This window comes from Stegodyphus dumicola, chromosome 7 (assembly GCF_044657685.1).
Source record: "Stegodyphus dumicola isolate Sdum_Otavi_A_Nest chromosome 7, ASM4465768v1".
In the NCBI taxonomy this organism is placed as follows: Eukaryota; Metazoa; Arthropoda; class Arachnida; order Araneae; family Eresidae; genus Stegodyphus; species Stegodyphus dumicola.
Genome location: NC_140774.1, coordinates 137,331,861 through 137,359,333, shown reverse-complemented (window position 1 = coordinate 137,359,333; position 27,473 = coordinate 137,331,861). Strand labels below are relative to the sequence as shown.

At 32.2% G+C, this 27,473-nt stretch overlaps 2 protein-coding genes across 5 annotated transcripts in view; one reads left to right on the top strand and one right to left on the bottom strand.

Annotated features, from left to right (window-relative positions):
• The window catches only part of LOC118203008 (uncharacterized), a 40,418-nt gene extending 31,634 nt beyond the window's left edge, over window positions 1-8,784 (top strand). For all 4 annotated transcript variants that reach the window (XM_035375251.2, XM_035375248.2, XM_035375250.2 and 1 more), the window contains one exon: window positions 5,331-8,784. In XM_035375251.2, coding sequence (XP_035231142.1) covers window positions 5,331-5,491 — 161 coding nt within the window. In that variant the 3' untranslated portion in view covers window positions 5,492-8,784. The remainder of the gene's footprint in view (window positions 1-5,330) is intronic.
• A 2,634-nt stretch (window positions 8,785-11,418) lies between these two features.
• The window catches only part of LOC118203009 (choline/ethanolamine kinase-like), a 39,265-nt gene continuing 23,210 nt past the window's right edge, over window positions 11,419-27,473 (bottom strand). The window contains exons 6-9 of the mRNA XM_035375252.2: window positions 26,117-26,204; window positions 18,098-18,206; window positions 17,167-17,349; window positions 11,419-11,579 (exon numbers count right to left, since the gene is read on the bottom strand). Of these exons, the coding sequence (XP_035231143.1) occupies window positions 11,481-11,579; window positions 17,167-17,349; window positions 18,098-18,206; window positions 26,117-26,204 (479 nt within the window). The 3' untranslated portion in view covers window positions 11,419-11,480. The remainder of the gene's footprint in view (window positions 11,580-17,166; window positions 17,350-18,097; window positions 18,207-26,116; window positions 26,205-27,473) is intronic.

The window sequence follows — 27,473 nt, the reverse complement described above, 5'->3', positions numbered from 1 at the left end:
TCAAGTACATTACTCTTTCCAAAGCAGTATAAAGAACTGGTTGATTTTCATGCAAATTGGGGAAGAGATTCGGGTAAAAATATAGTGAAAGTTTACAATTAGGTGTCTCTTTTTTTTTTTTCATTGTTCCTTTTTGATGGCAAAATTGACACCAGCAAGGCACAATTTCAAGACGCCCACTACACAAAAGCAAAATAACAAGCCAAAGAATTGCACGTATTAGTTGTCCATGTACACGTCGATCTATTTTCACTTTAAAAAAATCATAGAATTGCACAAGCTCGGCATTGCGCACTGCCTTTATTCTTGTCCATGTACACATCGATCAATTTTCACTTTAAAAAAAAAATCAGGAGAATGATGACGTCATATAATGTTAAAAAAAAGTTATTCATCGCCAAAATTGAACAAAATTTGTCGCCAATTGAAGGAGCATCCAATTCTACATTAGAACCAAAGAAAAATATGTAATCTCAATAAACTGCATTTTAAATCAAACAAATTGTTAACATAAAAAAGGAAATACATGTTATTTCATATATGCACTGCAAAAAGGAAATATCGACTTGCCTTATTTAGAAATTTTTGTGTCTTCAGTCTGTGGCACACAAGATTCCTTAACAGCACACAAAAATTTTTTTTTAAATTATCTGAACTAGAATATGCATACTGCCATCGGCACATAAATTCACAAAAAATAAAGAGTAAAAAATATCCTCCATGGTGCTGGACTGTCGGTGGCATTTCTTTTGAAAAAAATCCCTTTTAATCACACTCCACATACTTACAATAGTGTTGATATGAGCACTGTTTCCAGATCCTTAAATGTCAATGCATGATTTACTAAGAAGTGAACAAAACCGTTATTAAAAAGACAATAGTACAATTTCGAGCAGTTGGATATGATCATTGCTCCAGGTAAAATAGTCCTTTGAATTGCACTCAACAAAGTTTCTTTTCTTCAGTCCTCCACTTTAAAACACCTTCCTCTCTCTCGTTCTGTACCATCAAACACCCAGTTTACCACCGGTAGCCATTTTACGATGTAAAGCACAAAATACGCAATGTACTACCTAACTGACATCCAACGCAGAAATAAGCCCTTGAAAAATTTTCCCGTTAATCAAATTCACCATAATCATGCAACCAATCACGTCATAATAGGATTTTCATAATATTCAACTACTCAGGTTACCATAAATGAAACAACAGCTTGGTGATAATCAAAGAGGCACCCTAAAATATAGACTAACCGAGATTTGAAATGCACTGTTCAAGAATATTCAATCAAAATTTCTTAACATGGTAGTCATACAAAATGTGAAAGATCTCATGTAATTAATCCAGTGTAAATTAAACCAGTTGAATATACCCAGGAGTTCATATCTGGAATGGGGTCCTTAAGTATGGAACTGCAAATTTTATTGACAGAAGAGGAAATCACCCAAAAGTTTAATTTCTGTAAAATATATGCAATTTCATAACTAATATGTGAAAAGAAAGGAATGACAACAGAATTCTTATCTCCGAATTTTTTATATGTTGAATGAGAATTTTTTAACCACTTGATTAGTAATGTTTGCTGAAAATGACTTATCTTTAATTGTTAATTATTATATTAATTTACATGTAAAAAGTGTAATATGCTTCTTAGTAATATCTAATAAGAATAATTACTTTGAAAACCTTCAATGCATGATAACAGTTTAATAAGTTAATGAAGAAAAATAATTGATTTAAATTAAAAAAAATTCAATATTTTTAAATTTAAAATTGTGTGTTCTCAGATTTATATGCACTTTGTGTTCATGATTCAAACACTTACATAATTTGTACATGTATTAATATATAGTAAAGTAACTGGTTATGTTAATGACTAGAGTTGCCTGCAGTTGAGTATATTTAGGGCATTTACTATTTATCAGCACCCACACTGAAAAGTCACAAACTTCTTGACAACTTTGGAGAGCATTCGTGAACATGATGACTAATCTTTTGTCAACCTAATGCATGAAAGGCTGCAGCCATTTTCATAATGGCAGTGCATTAAGAATTTCATACAAAGCAATGGGTCAATAAAATTAAAAAAAAGCAAGAAACATCGGTAATAAAATATCTACATTTTTTTAAAAGCCTTCTTTTTTGTGCCATTTTTCTTCCCATGTAAACTTTTATTTAAAATCTGCCAGAGAATTTCACAAACTCACCATCCGTACAACCTTCTTGTTGCAGATTGGCCAAAAGAGATTTTGTTCAGATTTGGATTGCCACCTAACTGCTTTTTGACAAAATACTGCTTTGCCTCAGGAATATTTTTTTTATTTCTCGAAATTTTTAATAGCCAATGAGGGGACTGTAAACCAAAGAATTTTTCCTTTAAAATTAAACTTCCAACATGGAATAAGTAATTCTTCACTTCTAGTTCTATTGCTACTTCATCTCTCTTGAAAATTAGGTTTTTAATATTGTAATGATGCCAATTTAGTTCTTGTAAAACAAGTGCCTCTTGTGCCAAGTTATTTTTTGTTGACGAATGAAAAATTTGTGTCAACCTTGAATAAAAAGGAATATTTTTAATTTGGCCACATCTGCAAGTTCTTCATTATGCATCTACAATGTTAAAAACTTTTCTACATGATTTTACATATATATCAAATGTAAAATAAATAAAAATTTATTTAACTCATCATTATTATTATTTTTATTTTAGTTTATTTTCATTATTATTCCACTTGTTGCTGATTTCTGCACACAATTGTATTAGATTTTGAAATTTCTTTTTGCTTTGCATTTTTTCATTATATAGTATATATAATAAATCTGTGGTTTGATGACATGGCATGAATGATTTGATTATGAATGTAGCACAAACTTGCATTAAATTTTTCAGTGAAACAGGAGTTTTCCCATGATTCACTGTAAACATCGAATAACAAACCCGTGTTGATTTCTTCATTATTAGAACTGGCCCAAAAATGTAACGACAGAACAATTTTTGGAAAGCACTGAATGTAAGAACACTGAGATGTAGATGCATAGAAATGCTGATTGTGAATATACTTTATGCTTAAAACGTCCATCCATTTTGAAGAAGAAACAGTCGAGCCAGATAAAATTTCGTATTTATTTAAATTCACATTGGTGGCCACAATTCACTTAACACTCCAATGATTCCCACTTCAGAACATTCACAATTTTGATACTATACTGGTAGAAGCTATCATAGCAGCACAAACATGATTGCTAAAAAGTGTTTTAACAGGATGAAAGCTTGAGTGGAAAAATGAAGAGCATGGCAGTAGTAATGCACAAGAATAGGGGTGGAGTCAAAGAATTTTAGTTTTATGTTTTGGTTTACAATTTGGTGATTGGCCAAGAGGCATCTGCATTAAGCATTACGTAAAATCACATGATTAATTTGAATGACGCACTTTAGATTTATAGTGCTGTTTCTAAAACATAGAGATGAAGTTCCCAAATGAAATAAAAATAAAAGAGGTTATAGTGAATTTAGAAGTTTGCTTTCATATTTTTTTATCTTTATATATTGAGAGTGATAGTCTGGCAATTTGGTAAGTGATCTGCACAGATCTTTTTTAGAGGATAAATTTATGTTTCGGATTTTTAGTTTTCCCAAGTAACTGCTAGCTGCTGTGAATTTCGTAAAACTTCAAACTTAACAGGTTATATCTGTAGTAGAAACAAATAAAATGTGGTACTTTCTTATTTATATGAACATGTATTCAAAAAGTATGAAAGAGTGTTATTCAGGCAATACACAATGTTGCTAAAATGTATTTGTGATATAGCATATGTGTATTTCTGTATAAGCAGTTTGCACTTTTGAAATTCACTGGCCTTTTTTTGAATAGTATTTAATTTTTCATTGAATACATTTGTTTTTGTCATAACAAATGATAATGGGACTATTGAGTTTACCATCTCATGAAATAGCATTCTTCAGAAATGCGGAATTTTGCCTGCAGCATTTGTAGTTGTGATGTAAAAGGCACAACCACTGTTGATTTTAGGCTGTAATGTAAATTTCTGCATGTTTGTGCATATACATTTCTTCAAAATAGATTAAAAAGGCATACAGCACAATAATATCCTGAAATATATTAAAAAAAAAATTATATTGATTGTTTTATTGCATGGAAATGCTTTAGTTTGTTTCGTAGCGTAAATTATTTTGGGGCTTCTGAATACGTTCTTGTTTAACTGTCCTAAGACTAGTCCTGGCCCACATACTAATATACATTTTGATGCATAAGAAAAATTTAGATTGTTAAGTACAAGTAATTCAAGTTATTCAGTATTTAATTGGATTTTATTATTAAGTCTTGTGTTGTCAATTAAGTTTTAGCTGCAAGCTAAGTACTGTACCACAATAACTTATAGAGGTGATATATTTTGCTTTTAAAACCCCTTTCTGTAAAATATATCAATCATATATATTTACCCTAATAAGTTAATTTATCACATATTCCTTAACTTTTACATTTTTTTTTGGAAGGAGGGGGGACATAATCAGTTGTTTGTAGTATTTATAATACTCACTTTTTATTCTTATAAATCTTTACCATATAAAGCTCATCACTTGCAAGTGCCCCTTTCTTGTACAACATCTTAAAAAGTGTTAGTTTATGTTGTACAAGAAACTGTCTATATTCTGATTGAATTGGTAATTTATTTCCCTATCGAAATGAATGAAACTTTTCTTTTCCTTTCTTTTTTTTGTATAAGAAGTAATTGATTGAATTTTTCGTCTTTGTTTTGAATTGATTAAATTAATTTTTAGGTAAAAAATTTTCATTGGAAATTCCTTAAAATTTATCAAGGTTGTTTTACAGTATTAATAATATATGAAAGATATATACTTGACCTAAAAAATTAAGTAAATTCAGCATCTCATATTAGTTTTTTAGAAACTAATACAGAACAACAACCTCATGTTTGACAGAGATTTAATTAAATTAAAATCTATGCCAAGCACAAGGTTGTTGTTATGCCTAATTTTACATTTTACTTTAATGTTTTTCTTCTCTCTTGATTTTTGAAGTTTTGTTTTGAAACATTTAAAGGGAATCCTGTAGTCTTCTAACTTTGTCATAAACAAAAGAATTTTGATACTCTTAAATAAGGATTAAAAATAGTAATTATTCATTTTTAATATAAGTTTGCTTAATTTACTTACTGGTAACTAAAAGTAATTTTTTCTTTTTGTATGCATGGAAGTTCATAAAAAACATTTTATAGTCTAAAGTTTTAAAAATACTGCTAATGAAGTATGTGAATTCTGTTTTAAATTATCATATTTTTATATTTAGATGAAGAAGAGCTGATTCGAAGTCTTTGTGCACTTCCTGTTAGAAATGATACAATTAGATTAAGAAATTATAAAGAAGAACTCGAGCGTCAGTTAGCTAAAGTAGAAGAGGGAATAAAAATATTTTCTAGGCCAAAAGTTTTGATAAAGAATGATACGTAAAATCAGCATTAATGGCTGTATATTTCAGTCAGCTTTTTAATAGTGATATTTTGCGTGATTTTCATGCAGTGGATATACTAAAATGATTGTGTATGAAACTATATAGGAATGTTTTTTGTTACTTTCATTAATAGTCACATTCATTTTAAGACCATGTACTTTTTCTTCTTACACACTTTTATTTACATTTAGGACTGTTTACTGTTTTAAAATGTTTGTTGACCTTCTGTTCTATGATATGTTGAAACTTCTGTTCTGTATTATTTAAAAGATATTGCTATTTATTTTTAACTATTTGTTTATTCAAGCTGTGTTTTTATATTATGCCAAACAATACTTGTTTGTCATTATGTAATAGTATCAACAATTATCTTAACTCCTTGCAATCTATGTCAAATGTTCACTTAATTGTTGAATTGCTATTAAGTAACTGTTACAAATACAAAAGTGCAGTTATTGATGAAATTTGAACAAATTAATAAAGAATGTTTCTATGTAGTATAAAAGACTGACTGTTAAAAATTTTACTTTTTGAAGGTTTAATATTTTGATGCCAGCTTTAAAATTTCCTGTATTGAGTAAATATTGGTAAACTGTCCTGCATCTTCCTTTCTTTTTTCTTTTCTTCTCCATTTCCTCTTCTACATTAATTACTCAACTTATAATTCAGTGATTTAAAAACTCACCGGTTTAGCCTTAAGATGTTTATTATTTTATTCATTTATTTATTTTTTGGTAGTTTAGCTTTTTTTTTTTAAAACACGTTTAGTTCTTATGACTCTGTTTTCTTTAAATTCCAGGGGGGTTATTGTAGCAAAATAAATTTAGGAAGAATGGAAACTGGAAAGAATATTTGTTAATATTATTATTTTCCCATGTAATAGAACTTTAAAGAATATTTTCCATCTTAGCCAAAACAAACAACAACAACAAAATGTTTCAAAATAAAGTTGGAAAAGTTATATTTTTTTTTGGAGGTATGCAGTATTTGTGGATTTGAAATTAGCTGATAAAGATGGAAAAACTTATAATGGTACTTTTCCGTTTCGCCGGCGCAAATCTTGCCAAGCAGCTTTTATTGGTGACAACATACAGTATACACATAAAAAGTTTTAGTTCTAAGAATTGTTCATTTTGAAGGCATAAACATTTTAATAGCGTTTAAAATTTTGTAAAAAGCCAATAAATAAAGACAATTAATTTGTAAAAGGACTTAAGAATTTACTATGCTTTCATGGTTCAATATCCTGATTCGCCGGTTCATATCACATGACCCCTAGTGTTATATCTCGTGTTAACTACACTACAAAAATCTAATTCTCTCAGTAATTCTCTACATTAATTTAAATCTTAATTTGGAATAAAAGTTTAAATGCAAGAATTATTTCAATTCATACGAATAGCTTCCTCAGAAATTCTTTAAAACCGCAGTGCATTCTCATTAGAATTGATGAATTTAATCCTTGACTTTTAATTTTCTATATTTTCGTCTTCGGGTGAGCGATGCGATTGCATCCTGATTAAACTCAATTACCACGAATGGCCTTAGGGCATAAAATTGAACTATCTGATAAAAATTCTATTATTGTATGCCAGTATTGAAAGAAACAATCAATCTAATAAGAAATGGCTGCTAGGCTGCTATTTGTTTTGAAAATGAGGCATAAAAGGTTACCAGCGAGGATTTTCTGTTTGGCATCAGTTGTGCCATTATTGGTAACCTTTATTGTGTGCACAGGCAAAACAGAAAAGTACCCTTATTACGTATTTAAGTCAAAAAAAGAAAAGTGTAAATCATATTTACCAATCTGAGCTCATTTTTTTTATGCTCGGTATAATTAAAATATTTTAAAGTTTTTAGCTAATTTCAAGAAATAATCCACTATTCTCTTCTCTGAAAGATATGTAGTTTTTACAAATCATTTTTGTAAAGTTTTTTTATTTTTTTCTGAAGTTTTAAAATGTTTTTATATTAAACAGTCATTTGTTGGATTATTACAGATAGATGCTACCTATTCATTTGAAAAAAATCCATGGTGGGATTTTATGAAGTAGTATAATAAATCAAATGGTGGTTATAAAATGCTCCTTTTTGAGCTGTTTTGATGCATGCTATCTAGAAATTATAATTGTCATTTAGTATCTTTGTATATATATTAATCTGCATATAAAATAGATGAAAATTAGAGGAGTTTGGAGACTTTTGTCCCATTTCTTCAGCTCTAATTTGAATGTCACAATCTTTCTTTTCTCTGATTATATTATTTTTATGGAGAGCTTTAAGAAATTCATATGAAATGTTAAATAATTAATACGCAGAATATTTTTGGCCTTATTTCAACAAGTTTATTTTAAGATGCTATCCTTTATAAACATTTCAGTTTTCTTAAGTTGTGTTAGTTTAAATAAAAATTAAAAATTGTTAAGTGTATTGACATGTAAAGCATATGCAGTAATGTTTATAATTTTTAGCTATGTTTATAAATGTATAATATTATGTATTTATACAAATTACCAATTGTGTTGAGTATTTAGAGAATTAGCACTATTTCTTTAAATTTGTTTCAATCATTTTTAACCTCTGTGATTTTAAAGCAAGGATTTTTAGCTGTTTTATAAATTGTAATTTTTTATTTATAATCATTGTTTATTTTCAATATTTAATGTTTTGAAATTTTCTGGATAAATCTTGCAAACTTCTTTGGTGATATTGCATGCATTTATTTTATAGCATTTATATATACGAGAGTTATGAAATGAAAAATCCTATAATTTGAGTTTTATCTGTAGTTTTTATATGCTACTTAATATTTAAATTAGTTGACAGTAAAATATTTCTGTGATACTTTTGCTGAATAAACTGAAGTTGATGAACTTAATATTGTAAGATCTATTGAACTTCAAAGATATTGTACCCAATATTCACCTCTGTTTGCTTTCTTGTATTAGTATTGTAATATGCATGAATAATTCACAGACCAAGAAAAAGTGAAAACAGAGAGAAATGTAAAATTTCTATTTTATGCCTTAAGAATAATTTGGTTTAAAATTCTATAAGAACAGTTTAGGTACTAATTAAAATTTATTTAATGTTAAAAAGGGATGTTACAAAATGTTTTGTGAACTCTGAATATTTTTGTATATAGTGTTTTATTTATATAAAATGTTATTGCTGAAAGTCTAGCATTTGTAATGTTTTTAAAACTTGTGTATTTATTAGTAATAAATATGTTTTGTGTTGTTTAGCATTTAACTTAGTCTGTAATAAAATGAGAAGAGATTTTAAAAATTTGTATGCTGAATTTTCTAAATGTTTTCTTATAATGAAATTAGAACAATATATGTATATATATATATACACAGATGGAGGACAAAATAATGAGAACACTGAAAAAGGTATGACGTATTTCACACCTGCAACAGAAATCTGCCATCTAGTGAGTGTGAAGAGGAAGGTATCAGTCCCTCAACAGCAGTCACCTGCGTTGCATGCTTTGATAAAACTGCTATGGGAAGTTGAAATGTCTGACCTGTCAGAGTTCCAAAGAGGAATGATAGTTGGAGTGCGTTTAAGTTGAGAATCGGTTACGGAAACAGCAAACCTTGTGGGGTGTTCAAGGAGTACAGTATCAGCCGTTATGACAGCATACACAAAAGAGGGTAAGACAACGTCTTCAAAGCACAGCAGTGGCCGAAAATCAAACCTGGCGGATAGGGATAGACGGGTCTTGAAGCGCATAGTAGCCCAAGAGCACAAGCAATCGTTATCTGAGATAACATCCAAAATGAATAGTCATCTCCAGGATCCCATTTCAACAAAAACTGTCAAAAGGGAACTTCATGCTGCGAACATTTATGGCAGAGTGGCAATTCGTAAACCCTTGGTAAAAGCAACTAATACTTTCAAGCGACGCCAATGGTGCAGAGATCACAAAGGCTGATTCCTACTGCAGTGACAACAGGTAATATGGTCAGATGAATCGTCATTCACCTTATTTCAGAGGATCAGACGTGTTTATGCCTGGAGAACACACAAAAAAGCGTTTCATCCTGACTTCCTCTTGATGTTATGGGGTGCAATATCTTGGTGGGGCCTTTGGCCACTTTTTATTCTGCATAGGAGGATCACACCCAATCACTATCTAAGCATTCTAGGGGATCATGTCCATCTTTTTGTCCAGATTGCATTAACTGGGGAGCGAATGCTTTTTCAAAACAACAATGCCCCTATCCACACTGCTAGGTGTATTCAAGAATGGTTCGAAGAGCATGACGATGCAATTAAACAGCTCGCTTGGCCCTCTCAGTCTCCAGACTTGAATATTATTGAACATTTATGGGCATATTTATAGTCCAGACATCGTTCCCGATTTCCACATCCGACTGGAGTTTAGGAATTAGAGATTGCTCTGCAGGAGGAATAGCTTAATAATCCTTTAAATATTGTCCATGACCTTTATGCATCTATCCCACATTGCATTCAATCTGTACTTCAGTCAAAGGGTGGTCCAACCCCCTATTAATAAAGATTTTCCATTATTTCACAGGTGTTCATATTATTTTGTCCTCCATCTGTGTATATATATATTTCTACTCATCTGTTGTCATGCTATTTCAACCGGCATTCTACTCATCTGTTGTCATGCAATTTTAACCGGCAACATTCTCCATGGTTTATTGAGAAATTTTAATGACCCAGTATTGGCCCAAAAGTTTCTGTTTAATTTGTCATGCAGTTATGCATTTTTACTATCCTTTGTAAAGACTGTCAGTAACATCAAATCATTGTTGTGGATATTTGCAGTTCTGTTACTGAAAAGCTATTTGAGATAGCAAATGGTATTGTGTAGTGTTAAGTCATCTTGATTCTATCTCAGCTGTGATCATTGTTGAATGGGAATTTCGAAGTGACATGGTAATTAACATATTTTTACTGCATTCGGCTAAAATCAACAAGTATTATGTGAAGTATGCTGGAGATTTCTTTGCCAGCGTAGTCTTGAAATCTTTCACCAATCAGTTGAACATTATTTTTTATTGAGTAAATGCTGTTTATTGTCCTTGCAATGAAAATGAACTTGAAACTGTGGTCAATACCACAATATACAGTAGTTAAGACATTTGTAGCACTTGTTGAATCATGCTAACTCAGCATGACATGAAGGCAGTACTACTTGCTAAATTCCCTGTACATACAGCAACTGCAATTATTATTTTTACATTGATTTTTGCAGAGTATAGTTCTTTATCTATACACCAAATTTCACATAAATTTAATTTTTTTAAAAAATTGTGTTTCATTTTTCTCAGTGGAATAATTTATCTACTTTCCTTAGCTTTTTATATCTTCCTTCTTTGTACCATTTTGAGCTCAGATACACAGGTACAAAAGTTTTGCACCTGATAATTTAACTGCTAACCGTCCTGCCGAATGTCCAGAACAGGCTAACATAAGAAACTACGGATATCACTTTTCCATTCTTAGACAATTAATTTTGGCATTTGAGAGTATTGCGAACATTTCTTTCCTTCTCCTGCTTCATAAATCTGACTTCTCCCTTGTAGCATTTGAATCACTGGCATTGGGAGCACCAAAGAGGGATTCAAACCAGTGAAAGAGATGAAGATGTTAAAAGGTGATAGGAAAGGTGTTGCTGCCATGTTTTGAATAATTATGTATCTCAATAATGCTGGATTTATATGCATTGTGTTTAGAATGTAACTAAATTGTATTCGTGATGTAAAAGGGCTTCAAATCCATTTATCCATCTAACAACTTTAATTTATAGTTTTCTTATTCTTTGCTTATGATTCTAAACTATGAATGACATGCTTCTGATGGAGATTTAATCATATAAAGCATGGTTGTGAATTTCAGGTTTTTAATACCTTGATTATATCACATAATTGGATACAAAGGCTGTAAATTATGGGAATATATTTTTATTAGAAATTTTCTTCTAACATGCGATACATGTATTTATGTTTACTAATTGTTGCATTCATTCATTTCACTATTAGCAAGAGATGATTTCAGGTACTTTTCCTTTATAGCATGGTAAGCTTTAATTCTTACTTTGTTATGTTCCTGAAACGAAACAAAATAAATATATGCTTTATAAAAAATAAATAAATAAATAAATAAAAAAAATAAATAAAATTAAAAAAATAAAGGATTATACCTATCAATATTATTATTTTGAATTATCTAAAACTCAATTCCATTTATGTACCTTAAATTATAGAATTTGCCAAGATACATATTTACTACCGTTGTGATGGAATTTAAAAAAAAAAAAGCACTACTTTTTATCTTTGTGATAAAAATTCTTTTAAATTAATGATAGCAAAAGTTTTATTAGTATTATTAAAGTTCATTAGGATTGGAAGCGGGCTGGAATTCATGAGCACTTTGCATCTGAAGACATCATCTTTATATCAGTAGTAGATGCTTATGAAATGGCTGATATAGTACAAAGAACCCTTACATCGGAGGGTTATAGGCTGCCATACTCAGATATAAGTGTCTAAGTAGTCAGTATTCCCCAAACATCGTACATTGGCTTTGGCGATGGACTGTTAATGATCAAAATAATATGCTTGAGATCATTCCTATGTTCCAAATTTGCAATAAAACAGTTGCACAGCTATCACATTGACATTTTAGTGTATCATCATGTCCAGATCAACCATTTATTGGCAGCTACACGAAATTGGCATGTATGTAAGGTGGACTTCATTATTCTTTCATTTAATTCAAGGCTGAGGCAAATGCACAGAACATGTTACCGAACAACGTACTTGGATCTTCCAATGGAACAATGTACTTTTTACAGAAGAGTCCTTTTTATGCCTAGAAAATTATTTATAACGTGTATAATTAAGCAAACCCCCAATGATGAGTTGTAACCCAGGTTATATCATCATAAATAAGAATCGTAATGGAGGTGTATGAGAATTTGTTTGGAGTAGTATAATTTCAGGGTTATTGTTACTTGTACATCTGCATGATAGTTCTGTAACTGGTGATGTGTATAAGGATGCCATACTGCATCAGTATTTGAGGCTTTTTAAGGGTATATTTGGCTCGGAGGTTTAATGGACAGTAATGTGTGCCCTTACATGACTAGTTTGATCGGCAGTACTTGAAATCCGAAAGTACAATAGCTGTGTACTGTCAAGCCCATTTATTTCACTGAACATGCATACAGCATGCTTGTTCATGGGATTGCAGTACATAATCCTCTCTTTGCCAACTCCTAAACAAGGTAGGATAGTGCTTAGTTAAAAATGTGATCCTAATCCGAGGTTATTATTGGATAACGGCATCAATAACATGCTCCTGGACAGCATGCTATTGATATTTCTGTGTAGTCAATAAATTTGAGGGTGGTATGCATGACAAAAGAAGTGTCACATTAAACATTTTATAGCCGTACACCCTCCCCAATGGGTTATGTGTATTCAGATGTTAAGATTTCTTTTTAATCTGTCTATATTCTCTTCCTTACAATTGTATCAGGCAAAACTATCCTAAAAGCAGTAACTTTTGAGCATATAAAGGGTGAATTAGGCGATTATGAAAGTTTAATAATTATTACAAGCTATATTAATATAACATTATGTGAAGCTTTTCACGTAGACTATAGTATATACTATTTTTATATAAACTGTAACCATTTAATCAGCAAGGTGCATAAAAACAAATAGACTGGGTCTGTCATTTCCTGCTGTGCAGTAAGCAAATTTTAGATCTCCATAGTAAATTAAATTCCTTTGAGTTTTATTTAATGCAGTGAACACATTGGACATGTATGTCCCAGCCCCCATTAAAAGGTTATAGGGAAGTATATAATTTACAATTATTTACGATTCATACATATATCAGACAACAACTTCGGTTGCTATTTAAAAATAAGATCAATCAGAATGAATACGTTCATTTCTTCTATATTGTTAGTTTCTAGTGCTCATTATTCATCTCAGCTTTCAATACAGTGACATGAATTTGAACTTCCTAGATGCGTTACTTCATGGTTGTTATTGATGTTGAAAGATATACACTTTCAAGTATTCTAAAAGGAACGCAACAGTTGGAGACAGGTTTAGTGCTCAGATGTAACTAAGTGTGGCTCGTTCTATCTACTGTATTTTGTTCAAAAACTATCTACTGTATGTTGTTGCAAAATTTTCCCTTTCACTTATGCATCCTCTGCATGTTGTTCAAGAACTGACAACATTTCAGTATTAGATGAAGTTTCTGATCTTACGTAAACTTTGTAATATTTTTTATCCTAAAAAGTACCGAGATCGATTCCAATAAATCGCCGTATTATGGTTCAAATCAGAAAAATGCATATGTAGACAACGGAAAATTATTGATTTATTTATTTTACCAACAGCATGTATTTCCTCTTGTATTACACAGTTCACGTCAATATCCAGATGAGGTTGTGCTCATTATCACTTTCTCTGTTTATTTTTCCTCTGTTTGTTTTGGGTGTCCATCGGCAGATGTTATCCTTCCAGAAACTACTAATTTATATACACAAAAGGTTGAAATAAATCTGAAGAGTTAAAGGCCTTTCATTTTTTAAGCATTGAGTTTGCTACAGTGTTCAAATGCAGTAAAGTTATTTGGAATTACTCAAACTCGTATTTCAGAAGCCGCGTTCATAGTCCCATTTTGAAACTGTACATTCTTGATTGCCTGTAAAAGAGGGATTAGTGGTAATGGAATCTTCTTATGTGCAAGGTTTTCCTTAAAACACTAGGTATTATATATCGAAAAGCCCAGATTTTTCACACAAGTTCTTTCAAACGTTAAAGAAAAATTATTTGGCCAAGTTCTACCTTCCAGCATTCTGCGACACTGAAATTTCAGCATTCAGTTATTAAAAAAAAACATACTTGGCACTCTTTAAGCAAAAAATCCAAAGGTTGGTTATAGCCATCGGAAGATAGCTGCAAGACCTATCACCGTCTTAGATTCCAACTACTGTCGTACTAAGTGGTTTAGAGAAGATATCTGTAGTTGTCTAACTTCAGACTATCACCTGTTATTTCTGTTATCTCGATAGCATGTCAATGTTCAAACCTCATAGCTCTTACCCTAACACTAACTTATTCACAGACACCATGTTTTTACTCGTACTTTACTCATATTTCATCAAAATAAAACTAAAAAAAAAGCCTCTTTCCCGAATATCGCCGAAAAAAGCGGACTTCAGAATCTACTGTATCAACTGACTCTTATTTTAATTTTTCTCCACTATCTCCAGAAATAAAAATAACTGAAACATAGTAAAGAAGCCCTGCGTTCTCTGACATTATAGAAAACCATATGATCTCTCTACTCCGATGTTCCACTATTTGTAAGACAAATAGCCCTTCTTATATAGCTTAAATATAAGTAAGCGAGTTGGTTTAGCGGAAATCCCTTTTTATCTTCTTTTTGAGCTTATCTTTTGGAATACCTTTTATCTTCTATTGATTCATGCTGTTGAGGAGCTCCTAGAAAATGAAGACACCCACAGAATGGATTGACCAGCGTGCTCCCATGATTTAAATACCGTTGAATAAGTGTAGGATCCTTTAGGAAGACCCTTGATGGCAGGATCGTTATCTCCGGAAACCACCAGATAACTGAAACAGATGCTCCTTGAAGAATGGGAATTCTTATCTTAAGAACTGTTAGGTACTGTTGTTAACTGAACATCGACAAACGGCGCAACGCAACCATTGCAGTTAGGGGAGGTCATATCTTTTATTAAGGCTTTTTTGGTTAGTTGTTCTTAATCTTGGCCAGTTAGTTTTTTACATCAACGCCATTCTGTCAATAAAGCCTTTTTCTGTTCGTTCCGGAGGTGTATGAGTCCTAATCATTTTTTTTTTTTGCTACACTTTCCTTATCCTTTAAGTACTACATTGTGCCTTTGTAGTATGAGTTTCATGTCTCCCAATTGACTTTTTGCCGAATTATGGCCTAAATCAGAAAAGTTGCTTAAGTTTTGCACACTAATATATTTATATTTGATTAACTGTAATTTGAATGATAAATGTTTCGTAGTATTGGTGTAAAGATTCTAGAATGCAATTATTTTGTTCCTTGCTCCTTGTTCTGTAATTATTGACTTTCTGAAACTTTAATGATAAATTGTTTATGGTCTTAGACTGCAAAGATTTCAGATTGCGATTTTTTTGTTTCTTTTGCCCTGCTGTGTAATTACTGACTTTCTGAAACTTGAATGATAAACGTTTCATAGTGCTGGACCAGGGATGGGCTAACTCTGGACCGCCAGAAGCTTCTATCCGTCCCGCGGATAGAATTTTAATTTGCCGTCCCGAGGCAAATTAAAAGAAGTATGTATTTATATATTATATATCCATTTCCTTTTCTAATTTTGTTTAAATATTTTTTTTTTCTCTTCCTTTTTTCAAAGGACTGATGATATTTTTAATTTCTCTATTTTTGTTCTACAAAACATAAATCTACGGAAATTGCAAGATCAGACAGCATTCAATATGGGAATATAACTTAATCTGTTTCCTGGGCATCTAGCTAAGAACGACTTGTCTCATTTCCCGAGGTTAAATTTAGTACTCTCAGTAAATGAAGAGAAGCTTAAAAATTATGAAGATGGCTTGTAAAAAACTGCATTTTGAGTTCGAACGCAGATTTTAGTGCCATTCAAACAGAACTGGATATTTTTACCATGGCTTTCAATGTAAATTATGAACTAGTGAGGTCATATTTGCAGCTTGAATTAATTGATTTGCAATCTAACAATCATTTCAAGGAGTTATTACTAAATATGCCAAAGTTTGAGTTTTACAAATCATTAACGAAAGTAAGTTTCCCAAATTTATACCTCACGCCCAGAAAATCAGTGCTATGTTTGCTTCATCTTATATATGTGAACAAGTGTTTTCAACTGTAAACCTTAGAAAGAATTATTTAAGATGTAGACTGACAAATGAGCATTTAGCCTCGTTCCTTAGAATCAGTACATCTCACTTCGAACCTCAGTATGAGGAACTTTTAAAAATGAAATCGCCATTTCATTCATCTCATTAACATATTTAACTTGTAATACTTGTATATTGTTTTTAAAATTTTAGAAAAACTTATCTTGGCCCGCCAAACTTTTTTCCTTCGATTTTTAGCCCGCGACCGAAAACGTTTGCCCTTCCCTGTGTTAGACTGACTATAAAGCTTTCAGATTGCAATTTTTCTGTTCATGGTGTTAGACTGTGAAGCTTTCAGATTGCAGTTTTTCCTGTTTTTTTCTCTCGATTCTGTAATTAATGACTTTCCAAAAGTTGAATGATAATCGTTTTGTGATATTAGAATAGAAAGCTTTCAGACAGCAATTTTTATCTTTCTTTCGCCCGGTTCTGTAATTATTTTAAACGAATTTTCATTGTAAAAGGGATTTTATGTGACTTATTATAATTAGGTTTTATTTTCTTTCTTAAAAAACGCCGTCAAATTATTTTAGGGCAAATACGAAAACAGTTTTTGCTTCTAAAAATGTAAGATATAGATTTTCCCTGGAATTTATTGAATTTGTTTAACTAAATTGTCTGTTGAAGTTTTAGGCTAATATTATTGTTCAGTAATACCAGCTCTTAATTTTACTATTTCTTTGCTAAAGAAAGATAATTCTACTTACTTTATGTGGGAACTCCAAACCTAAGAAGCTCATTTTTATACTCCAAATAGACCATATGTAGTTAGCAGCCATACTAAAAACCGGGATTTCACGTAGAAGAGATTTTATCTCATCTTCTAGAGACACATTTGTGAGACGGCCTTCTTTCTGCAGTTGATCTAAATAGACCTTAAAATACGTCACCTAAAATGATGGAAATTATTCTCTGAAAGACTGAAAAATTATATCAGAAAAGGTAGCGATATAATAGAGAAGTAAAGTAAGTCGTATAATTGGAAAGAACTATAGGTGCATGATCAACTGTGGTTGCATAATTTTATGCGATTTCCTCATTTAAATGTTCTCTACTCCCTGTACAATTTTGAAAAATTATTGTACATAATATAGCAGTTTGAGAAGTTTCATATGAAAGAAAATATAGTGAATTCCTAATCTTGATTTATTCAAAATTATTTCCTTTTAAGTATATTCACTGCTCTTTTCCAAAGTGCATAAGAATGACTGATGGATTAAAAAAGATACTGCTGAAAGTTCTGGTTACAGGTTACAGAATGGTGGCTACATTGCCAACACAAAGCTGTTCAAATGTGTTTTGACTTGATAATAGCATATAGTGACATGATGCTAAATTTAATGTGATTCTTGGCCCGAATTGTCACATAATGAAGTAAGGAAATTTGATCATCTAGGATGGGAGAAATACTTTATGACGATGCATTTAAGTTTTATCTGATTTACACTTTAAAATTGCCTACAGTTATGACCTATATAGCAGATGTTTGTCAGGAAACTATTTTATTTTTAATTTTTTAATGATAGATGAAAGCGTTACTATTCTTCTACAGCCAGTTTCAATTTCAAAATATAGCACCGTGTATTATGATTAATTATAAGCTGTTCTCGACTGTAATTCAAGAAGTTTTGTCTTTACCTGTTCTTCCTCAGAGGGAAATTTGTTGAAATCTCCTTCAAAGAAGGGAAATTTTTCTGTGATATAATTGAAACACCATTCACAAAAGTGATTTCCGATGTCAAAGCCCCTGGAAGGAAAATGAAAGATATACTTTTGATGAATACGAGACATGAAGCACATGAAATAAATGTTCTACTGTTCACTTGATATTTAATATAAATCTGTTTACACGTAAGTACAAAGACTATCAGTTTGAATGATAATTTAAAAAATTAAAAATACTATCAGTTGCATGCTCGGATAGCCAAGAAATTGTAGGAGTATTTGCGGTTAAAGAATGCTAAAAAGAATTCTTTATTAAAGGATTGGCTTTTTCCCAGAATAAACATCCCCAATAGCACGGTGACGTTGCTGCCACATTATTTAACTTCTTATATAGTTTTAACTGAACCCAGAATTCCAGTTAAAAATATTTTCATTATCTTTTAGTAAAACAAAATATTTCCTAATCTTTAATGTAAAATTGCGAAGTTATCCGTAATTAGCATTTTAATGAGACATTGCGAGCTTAATACTAACTGCCCTTTTATTCTTAAAAGGTGTTTAAGATAATGTGCTCATCAAAAGGCGATGCATCAAAGAAATATCTAATAATAAAATGCAGTTACAAATGGATATTTATCTATAAAAATTTACCGATATTTCAGCAGAAACTTTTAATAATCTGTTTCTGATTAAAGTATTATTTCATTTCTCTCTCTCTCTTTTTCCCCTCTTTTGCTAGCGCAATTTAAACTGGTTATATGGAAAATAATTTCCTTTTAGGAAATAGTTTTTTATTAATAAATTGGAAATGCATGGGTATTGGCTGGGCATGTAATTTAAAATGTTGCAAGCTATAACTTTAAGGTATTTTAAAAAATGTTAACATATCCAATGATACTAAGCGAAGAGCTATTCTTTTGCTGCTGGAGTATTATCGATCTGACTATTCATCAGCTTTCGTACTCAACCAGTTTAAAAATAAATAACAGTTTATTTGTATTTAGTGGGTTTACTCTAAAGCTAAAATGTACAGAACAATGTAGTCATCTTCCCAAGAACATTACATGCAAATTCACAGGAATTATCAATGCCTGTCTGTCCGCATCCTACTTTCCTACACAATAGAAAATGGGAAAGGTTATAATGATTCCCAAATCAGGTAAAAACCATTCCCAGCCAGATGGTTTACGTCCTATTGGTTTATTACCTAGGACTTTGGAAAAACCCATGAAAGAATCATATTAAACAGAAGAAAGAAATCCTACCTGAATTTACTATCTCCGGAATAGTTTGGGTTCCGTGAAAAACTCTCAACGACCAAACAACTTGTGCAAATTACAGAAGTTGCAGATCAAGCATTACACTGTAAATTAAATGTTGTTATTCTCATGCTAGACGTGGCGAACGCCTTTGACCGCGTCTGGCATGAGAGTCTTATCTACAAACTGATCAATCTGGCCTTTGCTCCTGAAATAATATTAGTGATACACTTCTTCATCACAATTCGGAAATTTAAAGTGTCTGTGGGGAATGCTTGCTCATCTGAAAGGAAACCACAAGGTTCGGTTTTCGGACGGATACTCTAATTATACTATGTGTATGACTTCCCTAAAATTCATCACAATAGTAGCGCAGTGTTATGCAGACGGTACTGCCTTGGCAGTAAAGTCTGCTAATATTAACCATGCAGTTAAAATGCTGCAGGTCAATACCCCACTAATAGAGGAATGATGTAGATATTGTAAGGTCTGCATCAGTGCTCAAAAGTCCCAATAGTTACTGATTCGAAGGAAGAAAAGAAATATCCCCCTTAAGATAAACCGCATTCTCTTTAGTCAGCCTATGCGAATTGTTCGTGAACCTCGTTATCTAGGACTAATCCTAAACAATAAATTAACCTCGACTTCGCACATAAATCATGTCAAGAATAAGGCAATTAAAGTAATGAAATAACTCTACCCACTTTTGAAAAAATTCCCTAAGCTGGATCTCGCAAAAAAGGGGCTAATTTACCTGTCTATGATTCGGCCACTCATGACATATGCGCTCCCAGCATGGGCAATGGCAACCCACTCGGACATTCACAAACTTCAAATAATTCAAAATAAATCTCTCCGAATGGTAACAAATGTTCATTATGTTGTGTTCGTAATAAGCTCTTGCATGATGACTTGAAAATGGAATCCATAAGATAATTTCTTCAGAAAGCAAATGAAAACTTTTTCACTAATGCTCAGGATTGTGAATACATGCAGTATTTTAATACTTTTCACAATGAGATTTTTTAATTGAGGACAAGCATCTTCATCCTTACGCTGCGTGCTTTCTAGGAAACACTAGTAACCAAACCTTTCCCACTTAACCATGGTTGTGAACATTTTAATTTGCTTATTCAATTAATGAAAGCTTCTGAAACTTTAGCAGCATCAGTGAGAGCCAGCACTGGGGTGGGTTACCACCCCACGTGACCTGACGCTCTAACTAATTTATATTGTGATGTTATGGATCTCTGCAATTAGTACATATGTATATAGTTTCTATTTTTGCTTCATCTTATTTATACATTTATCACTATTCAGCTTACTTAGTTTATTGTATTTTATGTATAGATTTGTTTATGTAATGAATTTCACCCTAAGTAGTGAATCAATGGATGAACTAGTCACGTGATGTGAGGACTTTAAGGTTTCTGTGAAACCCATTTTTCTGGGCATTGTTTATGTGTATAATTATGATTTGTGCAGCATCTAAAACTTCTTCTACTACGTGCTTATTTGCATTTAGTCGTTATTGGAAATATTTAAGAGTTGTATGCCATAATTACAGCAGACTTCATCCTCCGCACCTGATTGGTTGAAGTTGTCACGTGGTGTGAACTTTGGACATTTTGTGCATCGTATGATTTCTACGATAACTTGGACTTGTACATATCTCATATTTATTCTATTTTACTCAATACTTGCTGTATTTTATTGATGTGATTTGGTCATTGTTTAATCATTCAATGTATTGCTATTATTAGTTTTATTATGAATATCATTTTAAGCAGGAGATCTCATTTGAATTTGTCACGTGACGTGGACTTTCGAGAAAAATATATTTCTCAGCTTGTAAATAGATTCATGGACTCGTATTTATGATTACATAATTGAAGACTTGTACTGCTCACTGTATCATGACTTTAAAAGAAAAAAAATCTTATTTCCTGTATTTTAGGACTCTCTAATGGATCATCTTTCACCAATCAAGATGTCTTCAGAAGACACGTGACAAGTGGTTACACCTCTTTCCTCACCTGCTAGCCTGTCTTTCCAGATACATCATCAACATTCATCTACCTGAAACGCCCTAATGGCATATTAATTTCAGGAAGCCGAAACACACCTTGTAGTATAGCGGTTTATTAGCGGAACTAGGAACAAAATAGTAGATAACCTATCTGCGTTACTTTCATAGAATTGATGTAACTTGTCTCTTAATAAAACGAATTTGGAAGAACAAAACCTTACAAACACACACATTATACTTTCCTACAAACTACGTTAGAAGGTTGTCTAAGAAAGCCACTTTCCCTTGGGCAGACAGCAACTAGGTGTTTTGCCATAATTTAAATCAGAAATCACGCATAATGTAAATATAGCTACATCAAGTTTACAATTAATCATGTACAAAAGTATTAAGACAGTTCTCCATATAGTGTATCCTCATGTATTAGTTACAGTACGACACTTAACAGGAGGATTACTGTTTTGTCTTCCCGAAAAGTGCATCCTATTTTTGATACTTAAAAACAAATTCTGATGTGGACACCATATGACTTCCATATATGGCCCTGAAGTATACAGATTTTTTTTTTTCTGCACTTCGTTTAAACTTATTTCTTCGAATTATTCTAATTTAATTAACCAATCCTATAAGACACGTTGAAAATGACATCACAAATAGCAAATTTTGAAATTAAATATCGCGGTCAATTTTTTTTGTAAGCGAATCAATTTTCCTGTAATTTTTTTTTTCCATAACGAATATACAATTTTACCTTAAAATTTTTACTTTGAGTATATATTTCGCTATTTTCAAAAATTAATTCTTTTTTCAATTTGCCAAAACATGATTATTTTCGTCATTCAAAACACTTGTGTAAGTTCTGTACAAATAAAGTATATGACTGTTTTGTATAAAGTATATGACTGTATGTAGTGTATGACTGTATGACTGTATGACTGCATATAAAGTATATTACTGTATGTAGTGTCTGTGCTTTACAAGCAAAGTGTATGACTGCGACCAACGATTGCGAAAGTAAAGATGTTTAAGTCGGATAAGAGGGTGGGTATGATATATAAGTTTAGTACTGCTAACTGCAATAACTGGATGTTATAGCAGTTCCACATACAAAATTTCGTTTTGCTAATCATTTTTAAATTTTGTGATATACATGCGTACGTACGTACAGACGCCACAAGAAATTCCTTTTAAATCCATTTGGAAAAAGAAGTCTCTCCGTACCGACAGATATCACGAATAAAAAAAAAAAAGTCTAAATGGGCTCGAGAAAGGTGAAAATGAATATTTAAATTGAAAATGGTACCCGAATTTTTTTTTCCGATTACAATATCTGCTTTACTTGATACAAGGAAGTAAAAACGGCTCATCATGAAATACTTTAAAGGATAATAGCCTGGAGGCACCTTTCTATTTTGCCAACATCTGCAGGAATCGAAAAGGCTCGACCGACTTACATGAGTGTCAGTATACGAATGTCGCTCGAAAGTTTGAAACTGGGAAGGGGGTATGTAATACATGAATGTAAGCCAGAATTTCTTAAGAAGAAATTTAAAAACACAAAGATGCAGATCATTTTTCATTCTTTTGCTCTGTTAGGAAATAATGGCTTAAGAATACTGATATTAAAGGGGCTGCTAATGGTTTAGTCCAAAGGAGCTTTGTCCCTGAAGGACTATTGCTTTCGTTTTGCGATTTTGCGTTGAAACCGTTAAAAGTATTACTTTTTAAATCGTTGCCACCAAATACTATCGCCCTGTATTATATTAGAGGAAATTAGATAATGAAGAATCTGCATAAATGTATGTATGTTTCTCGCATTGTGATAAAACAGCGGTACCTAGAACCATCCAATTTTGAATGACGTATACCTACTGACAATACACTGACTACCAATAAGTATTTGGACACCTATGATAGAAAAGAAAAACTATATTCAAAATCTATACTTGGTAGAGCCTCCACGAGAGGTAATTACAGCGTGGACCCTCCGGGCATACTTTCCACAAGTCTTTGTATGACAGCTAGTGGTATTTTCTTCCACTCGGCTTAGAGAAGACATAGAAGTTCCTTCACCGATTTTGCACGGGTAGTGCACCCCTGAATTCGGCGATACAACTCGTCCCAGAGGTTCTCGATAGGGTTCAGGTCTGGACTCTGGGCAGGCCAGTCCATTCGATGAACTCCATTGGCACCATACCAAGCCTTGGTTAAAGTCGAAACATGACAACTGACATTGTTGTCCTGAAAGTAACAGGGGTCCAATCCGTAAAACTGCCACAACGTAGGAAGCACATTGTCATCCAAAATAGTGCAGTAGGCATCGGAGTTGAGCTTACCATGAATGGGGACCAAAGGTCCCAGCCCATACCAGGAGAAACACCCCCAGACCATAATTCCACCTTCGCCGAACTTGACTGTTGGCACAATGCATTCTGGCAGGAGATGTTCTCCAGGTAGACGCCAGACCCAGACCCTGCCATCCGAACGGTAAAGGGTGAACCTTGATTCGTCACTCCAAAGAACCCGTTTCCACTGATCTACGGTCCAATTTCGATGTGATTTGCACCACATTAACCGAGCAAGCGCGGTTAGACTTTGTGATCAAAGGCTTATGGGCAGCAGCACGACCATGAAAACCAAGCAGATGTGCTTCTTTACGGATGGTATTCATTGAAACAATGCTCCCGGATGCCTGTTGAAACTCCTCGCGGATGAGGGCCATCGGTTGGGTGCGGTTCTTCCGAATTTCTCTGAACAGCACTCGTCGGTTTCTATCCTCCAGTTTCGTTGGTCTGCCGACTCGGGGCACATTCCGACAATCACCCCTCACCTTCCACTTCTTAATCACATAGGCCACTGTCGATATTGGGTACTTCAAATCGCTAGATATGTCCTTTAAGGATCGGCCACATTTGTAATACCCGATAATTGTACCTTTCTCGAAATCAGAGAGCACCGAACTGCGAGGCATCTTGCATGCCGATGCTGTTTCCTACACGATATATACCGGCGGATTCCGTGGCGTACCTTGGGACCGCAGATATCGTCATTTCCATAGGTGTCCAAATGCTTATTGGTAGTCAGTGTATGAGCATCTGAAAGCCCAAATTTGAAATTTGGAATTTGTTTTATTATCTATTTCATATTTTGTAAAACTTTAACGAATTTTTGATTAACAAAGACAACGATTTAAAAGCGAGCAATGGCAACACTTTACGGGAAAACAAAAACATCCAGCGCGCGGAACTGTGTATCGGAAATTGTAAGGAACTGTGTATCGGAAATTGTAAGTTCATTTTAAAATATTTTGCGACATTGCTGTTGAACTGAATTTTATGGCTTAAGTGCAAAGAACATGCTATTTAATAAATAAAAGTAACACACGGAAACGTTAAAAAAACGCTCCTTTGGACCTAATTTAAAATCTGAAACCTTTCAGATTTGATTATTTATTTATTGGTTCCGGGTGTCCGAGACATAACAATGACTGATGCCAAAGAACGAAGTAAGATCATTTTTATGGATTGGATTGGATTATTCAATTATGACAAAGCACACGAGGGCTATCTGCCTAAAGGAAAGGACGCTTTCGTGGAGGACTTTCTAAGGAAACTGTCTCGTATACACGTTACACATGGGGAAATCCACGAAAACTCCCATGCAGCCAGTCCGTTCGCGGAATTCGAACCTCGGGCCGAACTACCAGTGTTCAGCGACTTTACCGCTCAGCCGCTGTTGGGCTCATTTTTATGAATAATAAAAGAATCTTATTACTGTAATTTGGGCATCACCAGCCCTCTGGCCAATTTTCTTCCAAACTGTATTTTAGTTTGTTCGGGTTCTGTTCACTAGCTGATTGCATGTGGCTTTCATGGATTTCCCTGTCTATACTCGTTACCTAAGTACTAGCCTTTTCACTTAAGTCAAAAGGAATTTTCCATGATGCGATCTCCCGTCAAAAACAAATACATATTATGTTCTTTCCTTTATGTTAGTAACACGCAATCTCTTACGGAATTAAGTAACATCATTATCTACGAGGAATAATCTACGATTTATACACAAGAATAGCTACAGCTGTGGTACAATTAACTTCAACATTTACAAAGAGAAGGGCCTCAGTACTGAACAGAATTCTCAAGAACACGGAATTCACATGAATATTCTGTGGAACCCATATTCAGAACTTAAAGATCTTCAATTCTTTGGAAGTAGAATCTTGTAAGAATTCCGCTTATTTTAGAACTCAAAAAAGCAGGCTGTGGTTCATACGTTACAAGGCTATCTTGTGTTTAGTGTACTGTAATCGGTAAGCATTTGTCTCTCTTGCCAATGCGGAAACTCGCCAATTCCACTTTCTCACCCAAACCCGTTCCAGAAGATAAGTACCCATATGGTTACTAATTAATATTTAAAAAATCAAATAAGTATTTATATTGAGAAAAGGAAGTAAATATTTGATTTAGTAATAATTTTTGTGATGCAGGACTTCATTTATTGTAGAATTTTATTTATCACTTAGTTAGTCAAAAATTTTCCTGAAGTTACTGGAAAACAATGTCTTTCAGAAAGTTCATTGCTAATAATGAATCATAACAATTAATATGTTCTTGAAATATGTAAGCTATAATACATATAAAATTGAAAATGTACAAATAAAGTAAAGAAATTTTAGACGCATTTATTTTAATTATGCGAACATACCTGTAATTGTATCCACCGAATTCGAAATCGATTAAATTGATGTCAGGTTCGTTAAGTTTTGATGAATTTTCTCGAAGTAAAATATTTCCTGTCAAAAGCAAATTCAAGAGTTATTTAGAAAATGATGTTTTAAGTTTTCACTTTCAGAAATACAAGTAAAATTCTTCTGATAAATATACAAGTAGTTTACAAAAAGTTAAAAAAAAATTAGAAACTTTGCTCATTCAAAATAATGTGAAGTTTTATAAAATTTATAGAATATATATATATATATATATACATATATATTTTTATATATATATACTTTTCAAGATGGTCATGAGATGTTTGATGTTGATTATCCAAGTCCATAGAAATTATAATAATCGTATTCTTCGATTTAATGAATATTTCTGTTGGGCAGTAATAAAAGAAATCTTTACAAAATTTTGAATTAAAATACTGGTAGTTTTTAGGTTGGTATTCGAGAGATTCAAATGACAAAAATATTCCGAAGATACGAATTTTTAGATTCCAAATCGTTTTTTCAAACATGCTTGTTCTATCTCTAATTATTACATCGAAACCTGCAAATTTGTTTTTGTCAGCTACGTTTGAAATCTAAAATTTTTATTTCCATTTGTTAAAGTTTATACAAGTATTTCTATGCTAATCGATAAAAATAGAAAATTCAAATTTCGCACCTTTGAAGGGTTGCGCTTTCCTAATCAAAGTACTTAACGATGCCTATTGATAAAAAAAGTACGTTATATTCTGTTATGAATATGTCCAGAAATATTTTATGAATAATGTGATAGGCATTTAAAATATTAAACTTAATAACTATGAAAGCGATTAAAAAATCTTACTAAATTTTACTGTAAACTTTTTGTAGAATTTTACAATATAAAATATATTTACACAATTTTGTTTTCTAGTAGAAAACAGATAAGTTTGTTGTCTTAAATAATTCTTTTTTTCCCTAAAATCTACTCTAACTGCTTTTAACTATTTGAAAGTCTTAACAGTTTTTATTCAATTAATAATCCCGTGCGATGTAAACGTTCAGAAGAATGTTTAATTAAAAAAAAATGTTTTCATTGTCATCCTATAAAAATAAAAATTTACTTTAATAATTATTTAAACTTTAAAAAACAGTGATTAATAGACGAATTAAATTAAATAATTAATTCGTCTATTAATCACTGTTTTTTAAAGTTGCATTCTTTTAAGATTATTTCCCTATTTTAGTTTAAAAAAAATTCTTTTCATTCTCAGTAAATCCACTGTAAGGAACTCTTCATTTAAACCAAAAGAACTCAGTGTTAATTAATTAATTAAATTAAGACTATGAAATACGATACCTGGTTCAGATTTA